The 22,410-nt window shown below is 46.1% G+C and overlaps 1 protein-coding gene across 3 annotated transcripts in view; it reads left to right on the forward strand.

Moving 5' to 3' along the window:
• The window catches only part of NOX4 (NADPH oxidase 4), a 144,480-nt gene that overhangs the window by 114,569 nt on the left and 7,501 nt on the right, over positions 1-22,410 (forward strand). For all 3 annotated transcript variants that reach the window (XM_061628876.1, XM_061628874.1, XM_061628875.1), the window contains 4 exons: positions 12,028-12,147; positions 13,899-14,007; positions 18,858-18,926; positions 21,208-21,308. In XM_061628876.1, coding sequence (XP_061484860.1) covers positions 12,028-12,147; positions 13,899-14,007; positions 18,858-18,926; positions 21,208-21,308 — 399 coding nt within the window. The remainder of the gene's footprint in view (positions 1-12,027; positions 12,148-13,898; positions 14,008-18,857; positions 18,927-21,207; positions 21,309-22,410) is intronic.

The raw sequence follows: 22,410 nt of genomic DNA on the forward strand, positions 1-22,410 counted from the left end.
TTAATAGGAACCGTTACTTTGCTTGGAGCACGGGGTAAAGGACACGGCCACATTGACTACACCCACTGAAACTCTCTCTCGCAGAGGCAGGACTAGGACCAGCATTTAACTTCCTTGAGCTGCTTCCGGGGGGGGGGGAGGCAAATCACTAGCACAGCTTGCTTCTGATGCGTGCCCTCGGCCCCCGTTAAACTTTGACCACATTCCCACTATTACATTTATCCCACTGTTATTCACTTGAAGCAGTCATGGCTTCCTCCAAAGTATCCTGAGAAGTGTAGTTTGTGAAGGGTGCTGAGAGTTGTTAGGAGACCGTTATTCTCCTCACAGATCTACAGTTTCCGGGGAAAAGGACTGACGGTTAAACTGCTCCGGCAATTGTAGCTCTGTGAGGAGATTAGGAGTCTCCTGACAACTCTCGGCAGCCTTCACAAATGACCATTCCCAGGATTCCTTGGTGGAAGCCAGGACTGTTTAAAATGGAATAACAGTGGAATAAATGTATGGTGTGGCCTTCCCCCTGCCCCCTTTGAACATAAGAACATAAGAAGAGTCTGCTGGATCGGGCCAGTGGCCCATCTAGTCCAGCATCCTGTTCTCACAGTGGCCAACCAGGTGCCTGGGGGAAGCCCGCAAGCAGGACCCGAGTGCAAGAACACTCTCCCCTCCTGAGGCTTCCAGCAACTGGTTTTCAGAAGCATGCTGCCTCTGACTAGGGTGGCAGAGCACAGTCATCACGGCTAGTAGCCATTGATAGCCCTGTCCTCCATGAATTTGTCTAATCTTCTTTTAAAGCCATCCAAGCTGGTGGCCATTACTGCGTCTTGTGGGAGCAAATTCCATAGTTTAACTATGCGCTGAGTAAAGAAGTACTTCCTTTTGTCTGTCCTGAATCTTCCAACATTCAGCTTCTTTGAATGTCCACGAGTTCTAGTATTATGAGAGAGGGAGAAGAACTTTTCTCTATCCACTTTCTCAATGCCATGCATAATTTTATACACTTCTATCATGTCTCCTCTGACCCGCCTTTTCTCTAAACTAAAAAGCCCCAAATGCTGCAACCTTTCCTCGTAAGGGAGTCGCTCCATCCCCTTGATCATTCTGGTTGCCCTCTTCTGAACCTTTTCCAACTCTAGAATATCCTTTTTGAGATGAGGCGACCAGAACTGTACACAGTATTCCAAATGCGGCCGCACCATAGATTTATACAATGGCATTATGATATCGGCTGTTTTATTTTCAATACCTTTCCTAATTATCGCTAGCATGGAATTTGCCTTTTTCACAGCTGCCGCACACTGGGTCAACATTTTCATCGTGCTGTCCACTACAACCCTGAGGTCTCTCTCCTGGTCGGTCACCGCCAGTTCAGACCCCATGAGCGTATATGTGAAATTCAGATTTTTTGCTCCAATATGCATAATTTTACGCTTGTTTATATTGAATTGCATTGGCCATTTTTCTGCCCATTCACTCAGTTTGGAGAGATCTTTCTGGAGCTCTTCGCAATCCCTTTTTGTTTTAACAACCCTGAACAATTTAGTGTCGTCAGCAAACTTGGCCACTTCACTGCTCACTCCTAATTCTAGGTCATTAATGAACAAGTTGAAAAGTATAGGTCCCAGTACCGATCCTTGAGGGAGTCCACTTTCTACAGCCCTCCATTGGGAGAACTGTCCGTTTATTCCTACTCTCTGCTTTCTGCTTCTTAACCAATTCCTTATCCACAAGAGGACCTCTTCTCTTATTCCATGACTGCTAAGCTTCCTCAGAAGTCTTTGGTGAGGTACCTTGTCAAACGCTTTTTGAAAGTCTAAGTACACTATGTCCGCTGGATCACCTCTATCTATATGCTTGTTGACACTCTCAAAGAATTCTAATAAGTTACTGAGACAGGACTTTCCCTGTGTGGACTTTGCCCCAGTGATCTGAACAGGAACAGGTAACCGAGTCTAGCTAGCATTTTAATTTCCCATAATGTTCAAAGGGAGACTCCTTCAGTGGCATGGCATGAAACAAAATGGCAGCCCACCGAGGAGGGGTGAGGGAGAGATCCAAGAGGGAGGGTGGAAGGGTATGTAGGTAGATCCTTAAAACTGAGTCATTGCTCCATCTACTTAGTGTTGTCTACACGGGGGGTGGAGAACCTCAGGCCACGGGGCCAAATATGGCCCTCGAGCCTTCTCTATCAGACCCTCAGAACTCTCCCCAGACCACACCCCCTTTTCCTGGGCCACACCCCTCTTCCAAAGATGTTGCAGAAGTGACGATGCAAGAATGCAAGTGGAGGCTGCACAATAGCGATGGTACAGAAATTACCAAAGGCAGGTGGTTATTTAACCAAAATCAGGGATATTGCCATAGCGTGGGACGTGAGGTTTTTGGGAAACATGTTTAAGATGATTTTATGGGGGGGGGCAATGTGAATTCCAAGTCTTATAATCCCTGATCACTTGCCTTTTTGGCTGGGGTTGCTGGGAGTTGTAGTCCAGCAACAACTGGAGGGCGTCACGTTGGCTACCCCTGCTTTATAGCTTCTTCTTGTGGGTGGAGGCCAGAGGGAAAACTTGCCAGGCCTCCTTTCTAGACACCTTTCTCAGCAAGGCGTGTTGCCATTGACATGTTTTTCATGCTCTGTTTCCTTCCTTTTGAAATGATACTGTGGAGCTGGCAAGGGATGAGAAGCTGCTAGCACCTCTCCAAGGAACGTTTAAAGGAATTGCTTTCAGGCCTGCCCCTCCTTCACAGACTCATTTGGCGTTCTCTGACATTTCCCCATTTCCATCCTCAGCTTTCCTTTGGAAAGCTTCTCCACTTGAATTGCGCTCAGCGTCGATGGGATGTTGACTTCCTCCCCGCTCAGCTGCGTTCGCTCCTCGGCAGCAAAAGGATCGCACGGTGGGCCCTTTGCAAGTTGAGCAGAGCGTGCTGCGGCGCTTAGAGACAAGGCTGTTCTAGATCGAGGTTTTGAAGTCAGGGTTCTGATTTCACTTACTGTTCTGCTGGTTCCAGTGCATCTCCACCTCTCATTTCTGAAAACGGGTGCACACAACCCTAGTCAAACCCCACCCCTTTTTACCGTAACACTTGGAGAGAGCAGCTGGAGCACAGAGTTCTTTAAATCAGCTTCAAACAGATGTTGCAGCTGATTGGCAGATCAGCCCATTGCCCCTCCAGGTGTGGCCAATGGAAACACGGTACACGACAAGTGTGCCCACAGCCTATGACAGGGATGGAGGAAAGACAGAGTGTGAAGAAGCAACTGAGGAGGAAGAAAGGATTGTGCTCCTTTGGTTCAGGCTGTGGTGCCATCAAGGCTCTTCAGGGGACTCTAGGTAGGGCTGTTCTGATATGCCTCACTCAACTTCAGAGAAGGGCCATAGCTCAGTGGTAGAGCATCTGACTTGCATGCAGAAGGTCCCAGGTTCAGTCCTTGGCTTCTCTAGGCAGGGCTGGGGATGACCTCTGTCTGAAACACAGCTGCTGCCAGTCAGTGCAGGCAATACTGAGCTAGATGGACCAATGGTGTAAGGCAGCTTCTTATGTTCCTATGCCACCCGTTTCCATGTGATGTAAAGTTGGGGGTGGGATTTTGGCAAATTTAGGGTACAGGCAAAAGGGAGTGAAGCTACTAGCAATGACAGCTTCATGGGCATTCACAGGATTTTTAAGGGGGAGGGGTTTGCAAGTCGCTTTGAGTTCATTTTTGAAAGAAGCAACTAAATGATGCTAATGATGATGATGATAATTAATAATAAACACTTAAAGAGAGGAACGGGCTAGTTTCTCACAAAATAGTGCCTATGCATTTTGCTTCACATGCTTTTTAAAATGAAAACTGGGGATCTGATGTTACTGTTGCTGCTGTGACTGCAAATTATGCAGCAGCAACAAGGCAGGCGTGCTAGGGGTGGGTTTGGGACCCCTCCCCTCCAAATCACTGGAAATATCCCAACAGGAGCTTTGGTCTCGGTCTAAGGCTGCATACACAATGTACATTTAGAGCACATTTTCTCCACCCCAAAGAATTGTGGGAACTGTAGTTCACCCCTCAGAGGGCTACAGTTCCCAGCACCCTTACAGTTCCCGCAGTTCTTTTTTTTGGGGGGGGGGGTTTCTTTAACTATAGCCTAATTTTCAAGACTCCACGATTCCACAATCAAGGCACGATTCCACAGGAGGAGATTCAGCAAGTGACCGAGGACCAAACTAACTGAGACATTGGGAAACTGATGACATCACCCATCTCTTCAAATTATTGTAAAAGGCATCCACCAGGGGAGGTAGTAAATCAGATTTTGACCATATTAATGGGAGAGGTGCAGCGCTGGTTGAGAGGTTAACTCCCACATTCCCATTCATCTGCTTGCAAAAGGTCCTAGGTTCAATCCCTGGCATCTCTTGGTACGACTGGGAATGTCTGAAACCCTGAATAGCTGCCTGCTGGTCAGTGTAGACAATACTAAGCTAGAAGGAAGGACCAATGGGTCTGATTCAGTATAAGGCAGCTTAAGATGTTCCTGTCTTCCCCGCTGGGGCTGATGGGAGTTGCAGTCCAAAACATTTGGAAGGCGTCAGGTTGCGGAGGGCGGTCTAGCCATTTCTACCACTCACGAGACTCAGTTGCCTTGCAGTTTCCAGGTTGTTGGTTGGGGCTGATGGGAATTGTAGTCCAAAACAGTGGGAGGGCACCAGACTGGTGAAAGCTACTGTAGATAAAGGCAGTGTTCTGTGCATATGTGTGGACAAGCAGGACTGATTTTAAGAACGTAAGAAGAGCCTGTCTAATCAGGCCAGTGGCCCATCTAGTCCAGCATCCTGTTCTCTCAGTGGCCAACCCGATGTTCACGGGAAGCCCAAAGCAGGACCTGGGTGCAAGAGCACTCTCCCCTCCTGTCCCTGCCAGGCAACTGGTTTTCAGAAGCATACTCCAACCATGGAACCAGAGCATAGCCATCGTAGCTAGTTAGGGTTGCCAGGTTCCTGGCCTGAGACTGACCCTGTATCTTTAGGAGAAGAGAAAGTCAGCCAAGTGCAGGTGTTCTTGCAGCACTGTAATAGGAAAAACCACAAGGTAGAATTCTCCCTTCCCCCACGCAACTTTTAAAGATACAGAAGACCTCTTGGTTGCCAGGCCCGACCTCCAAGAGGTCTTCTGTATCTTTAAAAGTTGTGCAGGGGGGAGGGAGAATTCCACCTTGTGGTTTTTCCCATTACAGTGTAACAAGAACACCTGCATTTGGCTGACTTTCTCTTCTCCTAAAGATACAGGGTCAGGCCAGGAACCTGGCAACCCTATTAGTAGCCATTGAGAGCCTTATCCTCCATGAATTTGTCTAATCCTGTTTTAAAGCCATCCAAGTTGGCCATTGATCCTGAAGTGGCTGGGGTCCCCAGAGGCAGAAGACTGGTTTAGCCCCTATCCCCATGTTTCCCAATTGCACTCCTTTAATTTTCCCATATGAGGGGATGAAGCCCAGTGATACACCTGAGGGCAGCATGTACAGAGGGGCTGAGCTAGTTTGTCATAACGAAACTGCTTGGGCAATAACAGCAGCAGGAGAGAAAAGGTAAAGTTTCAGAATGGAGACAATAGTCAAGAAATCAGAAGGCTAGGACTGGGGAGGGCAGCTATGAGAGAACTATAAAAGGTCCTCAAATGCAAAGATGTATCACTGAACACTAAAGTCAGGATCATTCAGACCATGGTATTCCCGATCTCTATGTATGGATGTGAAAGTTGGACAGTGAAAAAAGCGGATAAAGAAAAATAAATTAATTTGAAATGTGGTGTTGGAGGAGAGCTTTGCAGATACCATGGACTGTGAAAAAGACAAATAATTGGTTGTTAGAACAAATTAAACCAGAACTATCAATAGAAGCTAAAATGATGAAACTGAGGTTATCATACTTTGGACACATAATGAGAAGACATGATTCACTAGAGAAGACAATAATGGTGGGGAAAACAGAAGGGAGAAAAAAAGAGGAAGGCCAAACAAGATATGGATTGATTCCTTAAAGGAAGCCACAGACCTGAACTTACAAGATCTGAACAGGGCGGTTTATAACAGATGCTCTTGGAGGTCACTGATTCATAGGGTTGCCATAAGTTGTAATCGACTTGAAGGCACATAACAACAACAAAAGGATGTGAGGTCATTGGTCCATCTAGCTCAGGATTAGTTTGACTACACTGACTGGCAGCAGCTGTCTAGGCTTTCCCAGCTGTACCTGGAGATCTCGGGGATTGAACCTGGGATCTTCTGCATGCAAAGCAGGTGCTCTTCCACTGAGCTATGGCCCTTCCCCTTAAGCTGGTATAGATGCATCAGTGTGGGCATCTGGACAGCAGAACTATCTGCAGTATATATCTGTAGCAGTTGTTGTGGTTACATTTATATCCCATCTTTTCTCCAAGGAGCTCAGCCTGGTGTACATGGTTCTCCTGCCCCCACGTTTTTATCTTAACAACAAGCCTGTGAGGTAGATTAGTCTGAGAGATGGTGACTGGCCAAGGACATCTTGTAAGCTTCATGGCTGAGAGGGATTTGTCCCCTGGTCTCCCAGGCCATAGTCCAGCACTCTAACAACTATTCTACACCATACCACTTTAGCAGTCATGGCTTCCCACAAAGCATCTTGGGAAATCTTAAGGGTGCTGAGAGTTGTTAGGAGACCTCCCTGTTCCCCTCCTGGAGCTACAGTTCTCAGAGTGGATTTAACAGTCAACCCCTCTTCCCAGGGAACTCTGAGAATTATAGCTCTATAAGGGGAAGAGGGGTCAGTCCTAACAACTCTCAGTGCCCTTAAGAAATTACAGTTCCCAGGATGCGCTGGGGGAAGCTATAACTGTTTAAAGTGGTATAATGATACTGCTTTAAATATATAGTGCAGATGGGGTCTTGGTGTGGAAAGTGTCAAGAAAAGATGCAATGAGCATAATGGGAATGTACACCCCACCTTCATATCCATCTTCCTTTTCTCCAGTGCACCCCAGAGCTCAGACGTTGATTGCATTTTCCACCCATCTAGTTGTCCTGTCCCCGAACAGATTTTTTTAAAAACACACACACACACAAATGCGTTGCAGAATAGCTGGACAGCCAGCAGCTGGGGAACCCAACAGCAAACAATAAAAATTAGATGCCAAAGCGATTCTGAGTGGTGTCTAACCAGCTAGCTGGAGCTGCTTTGTGCTGAGAGCAGCCTGATTAGACTTCAGATGCAAAAGCTGTCAGGATGAAAGGATTGTGTTGCTTTTTTGCATTTGGGGGTGCAGGTATCTGGGGTGTCAGAGTATACGATACAGAGTTGAGCAGGATTCCCTCTATAAGGTTTTTATTCTGGGCTGCCGCATACAAAAGAAAAGATTGGCATTGGAATTATGCAGCATGGCTTTCTTCCTTTCTTTTACTGCGCCATCAAAAAACATTGTCTTTACAGAGTAACCTGAGCCAGACACAAACACACACACAAGCTGCGGCTCAGTGGTTGAGCATCTGCTTTGCATGGGCCCCAGATCAATCCTGGGCATCTCCAGCTGGGGCTGGAAAAAAACTCTGGTCTGCAATCCTGGAGAGCCCCTGCTAGTCAGTGTAAACAATATCTTACAGCTTGGAAAAGTTACTTTTTTGAACTACAACTCCCATCAGCTCCAGCCAGCATGGCCACTGGATTGGGCTGATGGGAGCTGTAGTTCAAAAAAAGTAACTTTTCCAAGCTCTGCTTCTAGATGGATCAATAACCTGAGCTTCCCAAGTTCCCATGTTTCTGCCCCAAGGAGCCTACAGGCCTTTCACAATGTTATGAGGGTGTCCACAGGCTTGGTGACCGCTTGCTAACACTTGCTCTTTAACAACCAGAGCATGCTCTTAAAGCAAGCCTCCGCAACCTGTGACCCATCAAGCCAAACACAACCTATCAGCCATTGAACAAGCCTGTCAGTGTTCAACAATCCCTCCTGTATTGTTCTTGTCAGGCAGCAAAACCAGGAAGATCTGCTGAGCCCCTGATTACGCCACTGTGAAACAGGTGCTGGGCTTGACAAGTTTCATATCGTACAGACCCGTCTTAGGTTGCCCTCTTATAGGAGGTGCCCTGTAACCCTGGCCAAGTAGTGATGGCCTTAGCAGTGGTAACCCTGGCCAGTTAGTGATGCCGTTCCCAGCTCTGCTCCAGCTCTGCTTTAGACAGGGTGGCTTGAACTCTCCAATAATTGTTAACCCAAGTCTGTTGTTCCGTTAAGGGATATAACAAATGGTTCAGTCAGGCACAGCCTTTTGCCTCCAAGCAAAGAGCAAGGCCTGGCTTGTTGAGCAATAGATAACAGCTGACCTGAAGCTTAGGTCGCCACCTACAGTATCTCTGAGCAAAGAAGAAGAAAAAGGTCTACGTGGCTTTCCATGGAGATGGAAGAAGGAAGCATTCTTCACCCATGCCGTGATCATTACGAACTGGCCTCTGGATTGACCTCACTTTTGTTAGAAAATGAAATGTACAGGGCGAGCTTCCCTGAGCTAATGGAGCCTTGAACTTTGGGCTGTGATCCTCAGAAGTAGCGATTGGAGCTCCAGTGTTTGGTTAATACCAAACATCTTCCAATTTATTTTGGAAGCAGGCGCCTGGGTTGTGGAAAAGCACACTGGCAAGAGAGGTGGGGAAAGGGTGAATTCCGCTTGAGTCATTTAAACAGCAGTCATAACCCCTCTAATCTGGAAATAAGCCCCACTTAGTTCAGTGGGGTTTATTTCTGAGTAGACATGGCCAGAATTCTAACCTTAAGGTCTAAAACTGCTGTGTATCAACAAGAGACTCAGTGTGCCGTGAGCTTATAGGAGCTTTAGAAGCTGCCTTATGCAGATTCAAACCATTGGTCCATCAAACTCATTGGTCCATTGGCTACACTGACTGGCAGCAGCTCTCCAGGATTTCAGACTGAGGACTCTCCTTCTCAGCCAGCCCTACCTAGAGATGCCATGGATTGAACCTGGGACCTTCTGCTCTGCCACTGAGTTACAGCCCTTCCCTTCATTTTTTTAAGGTTTGTGCCACTGTAGCATAGGAGCTTTCTGATTGCTATGAACTGAACAGCGTTATGTCATAACAGCTTGGCTGGTTGTTCTGTTGATGCCACCTCTTTCTCTTCCTGGAGAACAAAGCACCCTCCATCTGGGAGGAGGTTAAGAACATAAGAAGAGCCTGCTGGATCAGGCCAGTGGCCCATCTTGTCCAACATCCTGTTCTCACAGTGGCCAACCAGGTGCCTGGGGGAAGCCTGCAAGCAGGACCCGAGTGCAAGAACACTCTCCCCTCCTGAGGCTTCCAGCAACTGGTTTTCAGAAGGTTGCAGCTGCTGGACACTTCTTCTCCCAGCAGCCGTGGTGAGGGAGGAATTAAGCAAGGAGGAAGCTTGCTCCCTTGCCCATTTGGTACCACAGTTGCCAGCTCCTCCTCCTTTCATCACAATTGCCTGGCAAGAAAGGTTGAGCCAGAATATCTGGCCCAAGATCACCCAGTGGGCTTCAGGGCTGAGAGTATGGGAAGAGCCCTGCTGGATGAGGCCAAAGGCCCATCTAGTCCAGCATCCTGTTCTCAAACAGATGCCCATGGAAAGCCCGCAAGCAAGACCTGAGTGCAATAGCACTTGCGATTTCCAGCAACCGGGCCCCCGTGTGCACTATACATTTAAAGCACTGTTATGCCATTTTAAACAGCCATGTCTTCTCCCAAAGAATCCTGGGAACTGTAGTTTGCTAAGAGTGCTGAGAGTTGTTAGGAGGCCCCTTTTCCCCTCGCAGAGCTACAATTCCCAGAGTGGTTTAACAATCAATCCCTATTCCCAGGGTATTCAGAGGTGTATTACCTGGAAAGTCTCCCAGTGTCATGAGCTACTGGGACTCATGCTAAGAGCCTTTGTGTCAGCATGCAGGTGTCCCATATGATGAGTCACTGAATTGGGTTGTGTACTGCAGCATCCAGGTTGCAAACCATGAACTAGCAATGGGGCAATTTACCAGCAATGGTAGCAATGCAAATGCTCTAGCGAAGCACTTCTCCTCTTCCAGTAGGTTTCATGCTGGTCTCTTCATTATATTCTTTCAACAAGCCTTTTAAGTAGAGACCTTATCCCAGTCTGCGTCTGTGTTAGAATTGCTTTTTAATATGTTTTTAAACCTTCTTTTTTAAAAATAGAATATTAAAAACCTTTTTTTAAAATATGTTTTTAAAGCTTTTTTTCAAAAAAAGGGTTTAAATATGTTTTCTTTTAATATATTTTAAAGTCTTTTTTTATGATGTTTTAAAGTGTTTTTAGTGCTTTTGTTTGCCACCCTGGGCTCCTACTGGGAAGGAGGGTGGGAAATCAATCAACAAAGAAAGAAAGAAAGAAAGAAAGAAAGAAAGAAAGAAAGAAAGAAAGAAAGAAAGAAAGAAAGAAAGAAAGAAAGAAAGAAAGAAAGAAAGAAGCCATTAGGTTCAGGCTTATCATACTTTGGACACATAATGAGAAGACATGATTCACTAGAAAAGACAATAATGCTGGGGAAAACAGAAAGGAGTAGAAAAAAAGGAAGACCAAACAAGAGATGGATTGATCCCATAAATGAAGCCACAGACCTGAACGTACAAGATCTGAACAGGGTGGTTCATGACAGATGCTCTTGGAGGTCACTGATTCATAGGGTCACCATAAGTCTTAATCAACTTGAAGGCACATAACAACAATAGGTTCAGGCTAGATGTCACCTGGATAGAGGGAGTTTGTTCCTCCATCATAAAAGCAGGTGTTTGGGTAGCACTATAGTCTGAATCATCTGTGTTGTAAATATTTGAAGTTCAACATTCTGACCAGGGTTGTTGTTTCTTAAAGGTATCAACTATTTCTATTTTGGAAATTATCATGTCCTATGAATAAATCAAGGGTGGCGAACCTATGGCGAACCAGCTGTTGTGCAGCTACAACTTCCATCAACCCCAACCAGTATGGCCAATGGCCAGGAGTGATGGAGTTGTAGTTCTGGAAGGCTGCAGAGTCCTCAGCCCTGCTAAGAGCATAGCGGTGTGTCAATTCATTTATTTCTACAAGAAATATGCTTTTTTATTTTTAAAAAAATCCCCGAAGAGTTTCTGTAGGAGACGTTAAATATCCTGCTGGTTGGTTTCTGAAGTGAATAATTCTGTTTTTCCCTCCTGCGAATTAAGAACAAAGCAAAACGTCTTGCAAAGAGACCCGTCTAAAAGAAGTAACAGGAGATTCTAAACTCCTTTGTCTACAGGAGTGTGTTTCCCCCTGAATGGAAGATTTGCTGCCTTTGCCACTGAGATTGCCTCCTCCATGGGAGAAGAAAGGAGCATCATAAAAACAAATGCACTAAAATACAGTTCACCTGCTTATACGAACACTGAAGCAGATTGATTCCAGTGGGTTTTATGCAGGCCTCTTCAACATAATTTAGACATCGTATTGATACCCTAAAGCCAGTGAGATTTATAAAAGCATAAGAAAAACCCCAATGAGGGTTGCCTTGAAGGAAAAAAAAGTTCAGTGGAAAAGATTTGTATAGTCAGAGTGGGGTAAAAGAAAAAGCTGCCTGACAGAAATACATCAACAAAATCAAAATAACATTCTATCTTAATTGAAAAGCTCTGTGTTGTTGTTTTTATATATGTATGTATATATATGTATATATATCGTAAACTGCTCACCAGTCACTTGGAACCACATAAATAGACTAAAACATACAACAAAACAGAAATATCAAAAGGTGCTCATCCAACAAAAGCAAGAATTAAAAAAATGAACCCAACCCCACCCACATGAGCACCCAAAACGGGCTGTAAATCATACTGAAGAGTGATCTAAACTAAAAACACAAAGTCTTGAGCAGACAGGGATGTCTTAGCCTGGTGCCTAAAAACTGACACTATTGGTGTCAGGCATGTTTCCCTGATGTATGTTTTTATGTCTTTTTGACAGCAGAACTATGTTAATTCCTTTTAAAATATTTTTTTCTCATTCCCCTGTAGAATGTATGTGGATGGTCCCTTTGGGAGTCCCTTTGAAGAATCCTTTAATTACGAGGTCAGCCTCTGTGTCGCTGGTGGTATTGGAGTCACGCCGTTTGCATCGATCCTCAACACCCTGCTGTATGTAAGCTTCATCACGCTAAAGCCTTCTTCCCTGCCCTGCCCCCTGCACAAGTTGCTAGAATTTTTCACCTAAATATGTCCCGTGGCAATGGGACTGTCACCAGAATGGGGTTCTGGGGAATGGGGTTTGTTTTTTAAAATGGGGCTTTTCAAGAGGGGCTTTAGCTCAGTGCACGAAGTCGCAGGTGCTATGGGGAAAGGATATAGCTCAGTGGTAGAGCATCTGCCTTGCATGCAGAAGGTCCCGAGTTCAGTCCCCCACATCTCCAGGGAGGGCTGGGAGAGGCTCTTGCCTGAAACCCTGGAGAACCGCTGCCAGTCAGTGTAGGCAATACTGAGCTAGATGGACCATTGGTCTGACTTGGTAGAAGGAAGCTACCTATGTTGCCAATGTCTGAAATCTCCAATTAAAAGGGCCTCAGGTAACATGGGCGTCTGCTATAAAGATGGACTGCGAAAAAGACAAATAATTGTGCGTTAGACCAAATTAAACCAGAACTGTCACTAGTAGCTAAAATGATGAAACTGAGGTTATCATACTTTCAACACATCATGAGAAGACATGATTCACTAGAAAAGACAATAATGCTGGGAAAAACAGTAGAGAGTGGAAAAAGAGGAAGACCAAACAAGAGATGGATTAATTCCATAAAGGAAGCCACAGACCTGAACTTACAAGATCTGAACAGGGTGGTTCATGACAGATGCTCTTGGAGGTCACTGATTCATAGGGTCGCCATAAGTTGTAATCGACTTGAAGGCACATAACGTGTGTGTAGGAAATAGAGGGAAGAGGGAAGGTAAATGCAATTGCATCTGCTTTGGTTCTCTGTTGTGGGTGAGAACTGAGTAATTTGGAGCTGAGCCAGGCCTGTTTGCCTAGCCCAACCTCTTTCATTTTCATAGCCCCACCCTGATTTCTTTGAGACGGCAACTAGAGCATGACAGAACGCTGGGAACTGGAATATATAGAATTTTTGTCCAGGTTTGGGCTTTCTGGAGTGGACCTGGACCCGGAAGCTTTTGGGCTCAAAGAAGAGAGAAGGGAAAGGGCAGAGTGCTGCTAGAGCAGCCATTCCCGGTGATGCCCTCCAGATGTTTGGGACTGCAGCTTCTATCATTTCCAGCCAGCAGCACATGCCAAAGGCTGATAGGAGTTGCAACCGAAAACATCTGGAGGGCACCGGGATGGCAAAGGCTGTACCAGAATCTGTCTTCTTCCTCTTTCATCTGCCCCACCCCTCATGGGACTCTCAGAGAGCTCCTGCATGCTAGCAGTTATTATACATAAGCAGCAAAGCCCCACCTCTAGTCCACCTTTTCCAAGCCTGACTATGCTGGCTGAGGCTGATGGGAGTTGTAGTATAAAACGCCCAGAGGTGAAGGCTGCTCTAGCCAGCTCTACTTCTCACAAGACTCGGTTGCCTTGTGGTCTCTAGTCTGCCCTTCCTTGCCAGCGAACCTTGTCATCAGTGGCTGCTCCCACCCCACTGCAGCGGGTAGCCTCCACCTCCTACATGTATGGGTGAGTCATGCAACACCACACTGTAGGAGCTAAGCCGCTTGTGTGACACAGAGAGATCCATGTTATGCTCTGCGCAAGCGTCCCTCTGGTTGCACTGCGGCAACTGAAACAGCAGCTGGGCATTACGAACATGACACATCTTAAAGCTGGTGCATGATTTGGAAATGGCAATATCTTCTTTCCTCCTCACACCCCCCCTCCCAAACATGGCCTTTCCATAAAGTGATGACTGGGAATGCTACAAGCTGAGGAGACTGTACTTCATTTGGGTGTGCAGAGACATCGCCTCGTTCCGCTGGTTTGCTGATCTGCTCTGCAAATTGCATGACAAGGTAAGAGGAGTGAAAATATTTCCCTGAGCTTAGCTTTGAAGGAAACCTCCATCCTTTCTTTGAAAACAAGCTTGTTCCTGGAGTGACCATTATTGAAATCAAATGAGGCTTTGGAATTAGACCTATCTAGCAAGGCTACGTGAAGGTTCTCTCTCTCTCTCTCTCTCTCTCTCTCTCTCTCTCTCTCTCTCTCTCTCTCTCCCTCTCCCTCTCCCTCTCCCTCTCCCTCTGTCTGTCTGTGTATATACACAGCCACGTGGTGAGTTCCTAAGTACACATCCACAGATACATTGTGAATGTGTGTGTGAGTGTACACACTTACTATGTACGCCTGTACCAGTAAAACAATATCAAAATAAGTAGATTCACTTCTGTCTGTATGTGCCTCTTAAAAAAAAAATCTTTTTCAATGTTGATGTTGCATAAAGTAAGCAACATTTTGCAAAGAAGACATTACAGCAGAGAATCTCCTTGAAATAACTACAAGTAGTTGACCTCTGTTTTCACTGTATTTTGAATGGTTTTTACTGTAATTTTTTAAAACTTCTTGTAAACCACTTTGATGTTTTTAAATATAATCACGGTTTACAAATATATATATAAATAAACAAATAGCTCTAAGAACATCCCAAATTCAATGCAAACATTATGGGATTATGAATTTCTTTCTCTTGGTCATGGAGCACTGCTTATGGGTTAGTTGGTTGGTTAGCTGCCTTTTTTTGGGTGGGGGAGGCATGGTTTTCCAGAACTGAACAATGCCCACTGGACATACATACTTTTCCCTTGTGACTGCTTTCTTTTCTTTCCATTCTTTGCTGTGATTCTCTCCCTGCCCAGAGACATATAGAAATAACATGCAGAAGCAACCATGCACATTAAAACACTGGGATTTATTTATTTTTGCAGCATGCAATCTTGCGCACAAGTATCTCAACAGTATAACAACAAAAGCAGATGGCATGGTAGTGGGCTGGTGGCACTCAAGTGATCTCCCAACAGCTGAGTCGCTGCTGCTTACTGAGAGGTAAGGAGGTTGGTGTGGTGCGAATGCAGTGGCAGGAGCACCTTATTAGCTGCACCGGCACATTTGAATGGCATCAACTTCCCTGCAGCCTTGCCCTTCTCCCTCCTGGTTAGCAGCAGCAACTCAGTGGTTGGGAGGTCAGGTGAGCATCACTGCCACCCCACCCCACCCCTATCCTATCTGCTATTGTTTAAAATACCTTTCTGCCGTGCTAATCCTCATCCCACTCTAAACCCGCTCTGACTTGCTCATGCTCCTCACGCAGTTCTCTCACCGGTGGCAGGCATTAGCAACCCTGTCCGAATTCTAAAACATTTGTTTGCTTGTCTTTGCATTTCCCCTGCTAGGGACAGACCATGTTCTTCACAATGGAAATTGCTGAATGTGACTTGTTTCGTTGCTGTGCTGTGAATGCCTTGAACGCTTAACATTCCCCCAGCAACACTCATAGGTACCTGCCTTATAACCAGGTCCATCCAGCTCAGTATTGCCTATTCCAGCCTTCCCCAACATGGTGCCCTTCAGACTACAGCTCCCATCAGTCCCGGCCAGCACATCTGCTTTGCATGCAGAATGCCCCAGGTTCAGCCCCTGACTTTTCCAGATAAGACTGGGAATATCCCCTCTCTGACACCCTGGAGAGCCACTGCCAGTCAGTGTAGACCATACTGAGCTAGATGGCCCAATGGTCTGACTAAGGCAGTTTCCTGTGTTCATTGCCTACGTAGCCTCAAAGCTTACTGGTAACACTCTCTCCCTCTCCCTCTCTCTCCCTCTCTCTCCCTCTCTCTCTGCCTAGCCTACCTCGCAGAGGTGTTGTGTTGCTAAGAGAGAGCATATAAACTGCCTGGAGTTCTTTAGGGAAAAGATGGGATAAAAATAACTATGTATAGATGCATTTCTAAGAGTTAGTAAAAAAAGAAGAAAGTTTCTTCCCCATATCATGGGAACTTTATTAAGAGCAGCTTGGTTAATAGAGCCAGGGCACATAATCTTTCTGGCACAGAAGGACTAAGCTTTCCAATTTAGGCAAAGTAACCAGCTTCTAAGTATAGGGAGCTGTCTTTTTACCACATTTGGTGATTTGTCTATCTAGCCCCATGTTGTCTACTTTGACTGGCAGCGGCTCTCCAGAGTCCCAGATCAGTGTTTTCCACTGATCCTTTTCAACTGGAATGCCAAGGCTTGAACTCGGGACCTTCTGCCTACACAGCATGCCCTCTGCCTCTGCACTACAGCTCTTCCCCAAGCTGGATGCACTTAATGCCATATTTACTCAGAGCTGATGTACACTCAGGGGTAGAGCATGTGCGTTTCATGCAGAACGACACAGGTTCAATCTCCAGCATCTCCAGGTAGGGCTGGGAATGCCCCCTGTCCAAAACCCTGGAGAGCTGCTGGCATGAGCTTCCTGTGTTCCAAAGTACCATAACTCTCCAAGGCTAGGCTAAAGAGGTGCACCTTCAGCATATGCGGGTAGCTGAACAATTAAGATGCTACATAAACATCTGCGGGGAGGGAGTTTCACCATTTAGGGGCTGCTACAGAGAAGGCTCTCTCCTAGGCTGCCATCTGCTGCACTTCCGAGGGTGGTAGACCTATCAGGAGGGCCCCCAAATTCATCTGGAAGGAGCAGCAGCATGGCCTTCATATAAAAATGGCCTTTCCCAACCTGGTACCCTCCAGATGTTGTCAGACCATGACTCTAATAACCTCTAACCCCCATCATGATTTGCAATGAAGTCAGACAAAAGTTCTGTTATTGTGAGATTTCAAGGTATCTTTGACTTCAAACTTAAAGTAATATGTGGCTGTCCAAGGACTTTTTGATCATTTTCGTCTTTAAATTCCATAAAGGTTAAACACCCATCCATCTTTTTATATACTTCTTTGGAAACAATGCTAAGCAGTCATGCAGTGCCGTTTCTGGGGACATTTCCACAGCCCCTTTTTGAAAGTATATGGCTGAAGCTATGCGTCCTAGGCTCTTGGAGAAGCTTTGGCCTTGAAAGGAGTTAAATAAAATGGTTAAAAAGACTTTGGACCACCCCAGATTACTGTAAATTACACACATGCACACAAGTATGTAAATCACACAGATGCAGAAAATATAAATCCCCTCATAAATTCAATTTATGAATCATCTCATTTTGAGTTTGGGAGGCAACACCAGTCTGGCACCCGTAGAAGAGTAGCGGGTAGCAGAAAGATTAAATTTCTAATCCCATTACCTCGTCTCTACTGCAAATCACCAAGTTAGATTACTGCAATGCACTCTATGTGGGGCTGCCTTTGAAGACGGTTCGGAAACTGCAGCTTGTGCAAAATGCAGTGGCCAGATTGGTAACAGGGACCAGACGGTATGAACATATAAAACCAATTCTGGCCCGCTTGCATTGGCTGTCTGTATGTTTCCGAGCTTGATTCAAGGTGCTGGTTTTAACCTATAAAGCCTTACACACCTTGGGACCACAATACCTGATGGAATGCCTCTCCTGATACGAACCCACACGTACGCTACGCTCAACATCTAAGGCCCTCCTCCGGGTGCCTACTCGGAGGGAAGCTGGGAGTCTGGCAACAAGGGAGAGGGTCCTCTCAGTGGTGGCCCCCAAATTATGGAATGATTTTCCTAACGAGGTGCACCTGGCACCATCACTGTTATCTTTTTGGCACCAGGTCAAGACTTTCCTCTTCTCCCAGGCATTTTAGCACGTGTTTTTAAATTGTTTTTAAAAAATTAAATTGTGTTTTAAATTGTTTTTAAAAGATGTGTTTTAAATTTGTATATTTGCTTTTAATGATTTTAGTTACTGTAAACCGCCCACAGAGCTTCAGCTATGGGGCGGTATACAAATACAATAAATAAATAATAAATAAATAAATAAATCATCTCCTTCTGAAATCCCTTGGCCTGTCAGCTTCAGGGCTGGGGGCTGGGCAGTAACGAAGCAGCCGGCAGTTAGCTGGGCAATAAATCAGTCAAGGCCAGGCAGATAACGGAGGCCGGCTGGCAGAAGAAAGGCTTGACAAACTAACCAGTAGCAGTGTCCAAGAGCATTGTCCAGGTAGGGAAGCAGAGTTCGGAAAGCCAGGGGTCCAGTCCGAAGGTCTAGAGGCTAGCAACGGCGTTACACGCGAGGGGTCAGAACCAACGTTATAGTCAGCAGTGCTGCAGCCATGAACTGCCTTGTATAACAGACTCCCTAAGCCAGATGCCTGTGATTAGTCTCCCAGCTGCTCAGAGCTGCTTGTTCTTAAACTACCCGACCTCTTCCTTCGTTGCTGTGCTACTCGCTGGCGTCTCCTTTCTGCAGGGGGGAGGGGAGGGGAGCCTCCTGTTCATGCCCAGAATCTGATTGAGGGGCTTCAGCCAGGTCCTGGACATTCTGCAGCTGGGGAAGAGCCAGAGTTGTGTCCTCAGGGGTTCCACTAGTTCCGTCTCCTGGGTCTGCCAACTCTGCCTCTTCCTCCGAGTCCTCTGAAGGGGCCATGACATGGCCTAGAATAGCCTTTGCTAACCTGGTGCCTTCCAGACGCTTTGGACTGCAACCCCCATCAGCTCCAGCCAGCACAGCTAGGCAGCCATCAGAATTTTAGTATGCATGTTTAGGTATAATGTCTTAGGTATAACACGATGGGTTAAAGATCTGTCTCGGTCAGCGGATTTGGCAATAATATTTTCTTTCTTTCTTTCTTTCTTTCTTTCTTTCTTTCTTTCTTTCTTTCTTTCTTTCTTTCTTTCTTTCTTTCTTTCTTTCTTTCTTTCTTTCTTTCTTTCTTTCTTTCTTTCTTTCTTTCTTGTGATGCACAACTGTACCAGCTCTGGCAAGAAAACCGACCAGACTTTGTAAATATCCAGCTGTACCTCAGTCGAACAGATGGGATGCAGGTATGTGCAGATGCAGAGGGGCCTGTGGGAGACAGCTGAAATTACATTGGTCATAAAAGAGAGAAAGGGAAACGCTTTGTCACAGGGCTGGAGCACCATGGATAATCCATGGCTGCCAAGGAGTCTGCATAACAGAGCATCCAGCCAATGGGTTGAGCTGGAAGGTGTTGGGCATTCCCAACTGGGTTACAGCAGGGGCAGGGAACCTTTTTCAATGTGAGGACTGCTTTCCATCTTCTGGGGGTCACGACCCAGTGGCGGGGTGTGACCAAAAGCAAAAGTGAGTGGGGCAATGGAGGTAAGTTTTACTCATATACAATAGGGTTGTTTCTACGCACATTCACTTGCCACGCTCTCTGTCCTCCATCCAAGCAAGAGGTGTTATTGGAGCTCAAGGACAATTCCAACCAGGCAAAAATTGTCAAGGGATCTGAAGGGATGTGGCCTGGGGTGTGGCTAGGAAGTTAGTGTGGCCTGGGAAAAGTTCTGAGGGCCAGATAGAGAGGTCTGGAGGGTTGCATTTGACCCCTGGGTCTGAGGTTCCTTACTCCTGGATTGCAATAACATGCTTCATGGGCGGCTGCCCTTAAAGCTGCTTTAGAAGCTGCAGTTAGTGTAGAATGCAGTGGCCCAGCTACTTAGCATAACTTTGAATATATTACATCTGTGTTGAAGGAACTGAGCCAGCTTTAAGGTACTGGTCTAACCAGCTAGGGACCAGGCTATCCAAGAGACCGCCTTCTCCCATACAGACTGCTCAGGTCACTGCAACCTGCAGGGGAGGCTGTACTGACTGTACCACTTTGCACAGATACTGGCTACTGTGAAGAGAGGAGAACCTTTTCAGTGATGGCACCTACCCTGTGAAATGATCTTCCAGCAAAGATCAACCGGGTGCTGGTGTCCTGACCATTTTTGTTATCCTGGAATTGACTCTGTCTATTTATCTCCCCTGCTTCTCAGCTGTAATCTTGTGCATGTTGAGAATAAATAGCAGTGTGTATGCCAGTGGTGGGCAGAGTTTGGAAAAGTTACTTTTTTTTTAACTACAACTCCCATCAACCCAATCCAGTGGCCATGCTGGCTGGGGCTGATGGGAGTTGTAGTTCAAAAAAGTAACTTTTCCAAACTCTGGTGGTGGGAGACCTCCAACCTGTGGGTCTAATTAGGACAATCAGGTCTATCCCTTTGGCCTGATTTGGCCAAGTGATGCCCACCAGTCCTATACCTGACAACGTATGTAACATCAGGTCTGGGGCAGGTGAAGATAGCTGCTGGGCCCAAAGGCGGCACAGGCAGTGACGGCTAGGGTAAATTGGGACTGGTAGGGTGGAGGGCAGGGAGGCCAACAGTGGGTGGAGCCAGAGCCAAGGAGAGGCAGAGCCAACTAATTCTAATTTTGTCCCCTTCCTCCTTCCTGTTGAGTTCTACAAACACGAGACTAAGGAGGAGGAATTTGACAGCCAGGGCCATCCCCTGGACTGGCTGTAGAAAAGAAGATGAGCAGGTGGGGGATGAATGGGGGCAGACTGAGAATGGTGGGGCAGTGCCCCACTTGTCCTGATGCATCAGCCTCCACTGGGCACAAGCAACATGTTGTGCAAAGGCACAGTGTTTTGCAAGCACAATCGGGGCTTGCATAGTGCTGCGCATGGAAGCACTGATAACCAGCTGATCTTAGGTGCTTGCATAGCACTGTGGGTGGTGCTTTGCAAACCCTCAAAGTCAGTTGACTATCGGGGTCTCTGTGCACGGCACTTTGCAAAAAAAAAAAAGGTCACCTGACACCATTGTGGCTTGGCCCATGGGGAATGGGGAACTGAAGGATCCAGCCCCCTGTCTAGATCCAGTTCCCCACCCGTGATTTATTTTTTAAAAATGTGAGGCCTCAAACACTTGTGGAAGCCTTCTACACCAGCCCTGCCTTACCAGAATATTATTTGGAAAGATGGCGATAGGAGATAGGGCAGTGTTCCTGAACGTCACTGGTCTGTCTTTCTTTGGGAGGGGTGAAGCTCTGAAAGACCACAGTGCAGGTGTCTGCAAGCTGTCCCATGCTGCTGGGCGCTGCCTTCAGCCTTCTGTGAGCTTTCCCCACGGTCCCTTTTACATGAACAGGTGCACACCTGCAAATCCTACTGTGCCAGCACTGGCAGTTGGCAACAGATCAAGTGGCCCTTAAGGAATTCAGTCTATGCATACGGCTGACGCGAAAAGCCGCCGGTGATTGATCTGTAGCCATTGACAAGGCACACCAAAGGGAATGTGTTGTTTCTTGCAGAAAATAATTGGAGAGAAATATCAAGTGCTGAACCGCCGGCTTTTGATTGGGCGGCCTCGCTGGAAACTCCTGTTTAATGAAATAGCCAAGTGTAACCGACAGTAAGTAAGATTCCCAACCCAGGTTCTTGCAGCTGCTTGAAGGAAGGGAATTGGGCAAGTTTAATAAACTGCATTTGTATGGAAATGACTTTGGGCTTAGCGCTATCATTTAATGCCAAAGCACCTGATGGTTGATGTTATCCAATATTTTGCATGTGGGAAACGGGGTTTTCACAAAAGAACTGTCAGCTTCCATAATCAGAACAGCTCATCTTCCGGGCAACTGCAGGATGGTGATAGTTGGAGGTTTACACATTTTCATAACATGCATAGAGATTTTGTGTCTTATTCCATTTTCCTGTATTAAAATGCCTTGTTTGGCAATATGGTATGTTGCCAAATGGTTTGTCCTGATTTTTTTAGGGTGCACTGCACTGGGAAATTCCCCTGCACGAGATACATTGAAATGCCCAGTAGTAGCTCCCATGTATTTCAGTGGGGCTTGTGCAGGAAGACTGTTTGGGAATTTGGCCATATTATTTTCTTTGGCAAACAGTGCTTTTCTGTTTTAAAAAAGAAAGCAGCCAGTGTTTTCTTTTAAGAAATATTGTTGTCTTATGCTAAATGCTAAGAATTCTGGAGATAGCTGCTGCCTCCATCTTGTGGAATAACCACATTTTGATCACGTGCTCCACAAGGGCATCTGCATGATGTCATGATCAAAACTTTCCCTCTTATTTTTTCCCTGTACAGCTGCCTTCTCCCCAGAGTTGGAAAATCCAGCTTTTTTAGCACAATGGAACAGCACTTCTGGGGTGCAGAAGCAGTTGCATAGCAGTTCCGTAGGCTGTTTGGCCACTTATGGCCTGTATAGCTTGTACCAGCCTTTTCTCTACAATCCATCTTTCCTCTCTAGGAATCAACTCTATTCCTTTCACCTTTCCATTTCCAAATAACATTCTCTTTATAGCCATTTTCTTCCTTTCCAAGTTGTAGTGTGGGTAGGGCAACAATAATTAGGATTGCAACAAGCAAGGGAGGAAATATTAAACCTTTTCCTCCCATATCATGATCTCAGTGAAAATAATCCACCTTCAACATTTGGGGTTGTGGAAAGACAGACTGCCTACCTTTCTACAGATAGGAGATTAAGCAATCCTCT

The sequence above is a fragment of the Rhineura floridana genome, chromosome 5 (genome assembly GCF_030035675.1).
Source record: "Rhineura floridana isolate rRhiFlo1 chromosome 5, rRhiFlo1.hap2, whole genome shotgun sequence".
NCBI classification, from domain to species: domain Eukaryota; kingdom Metazoa; phylum Chordata; class Lepidosauria; order Squamata; family Rhineuridae; genus Rhineura; species Rhineura floridana.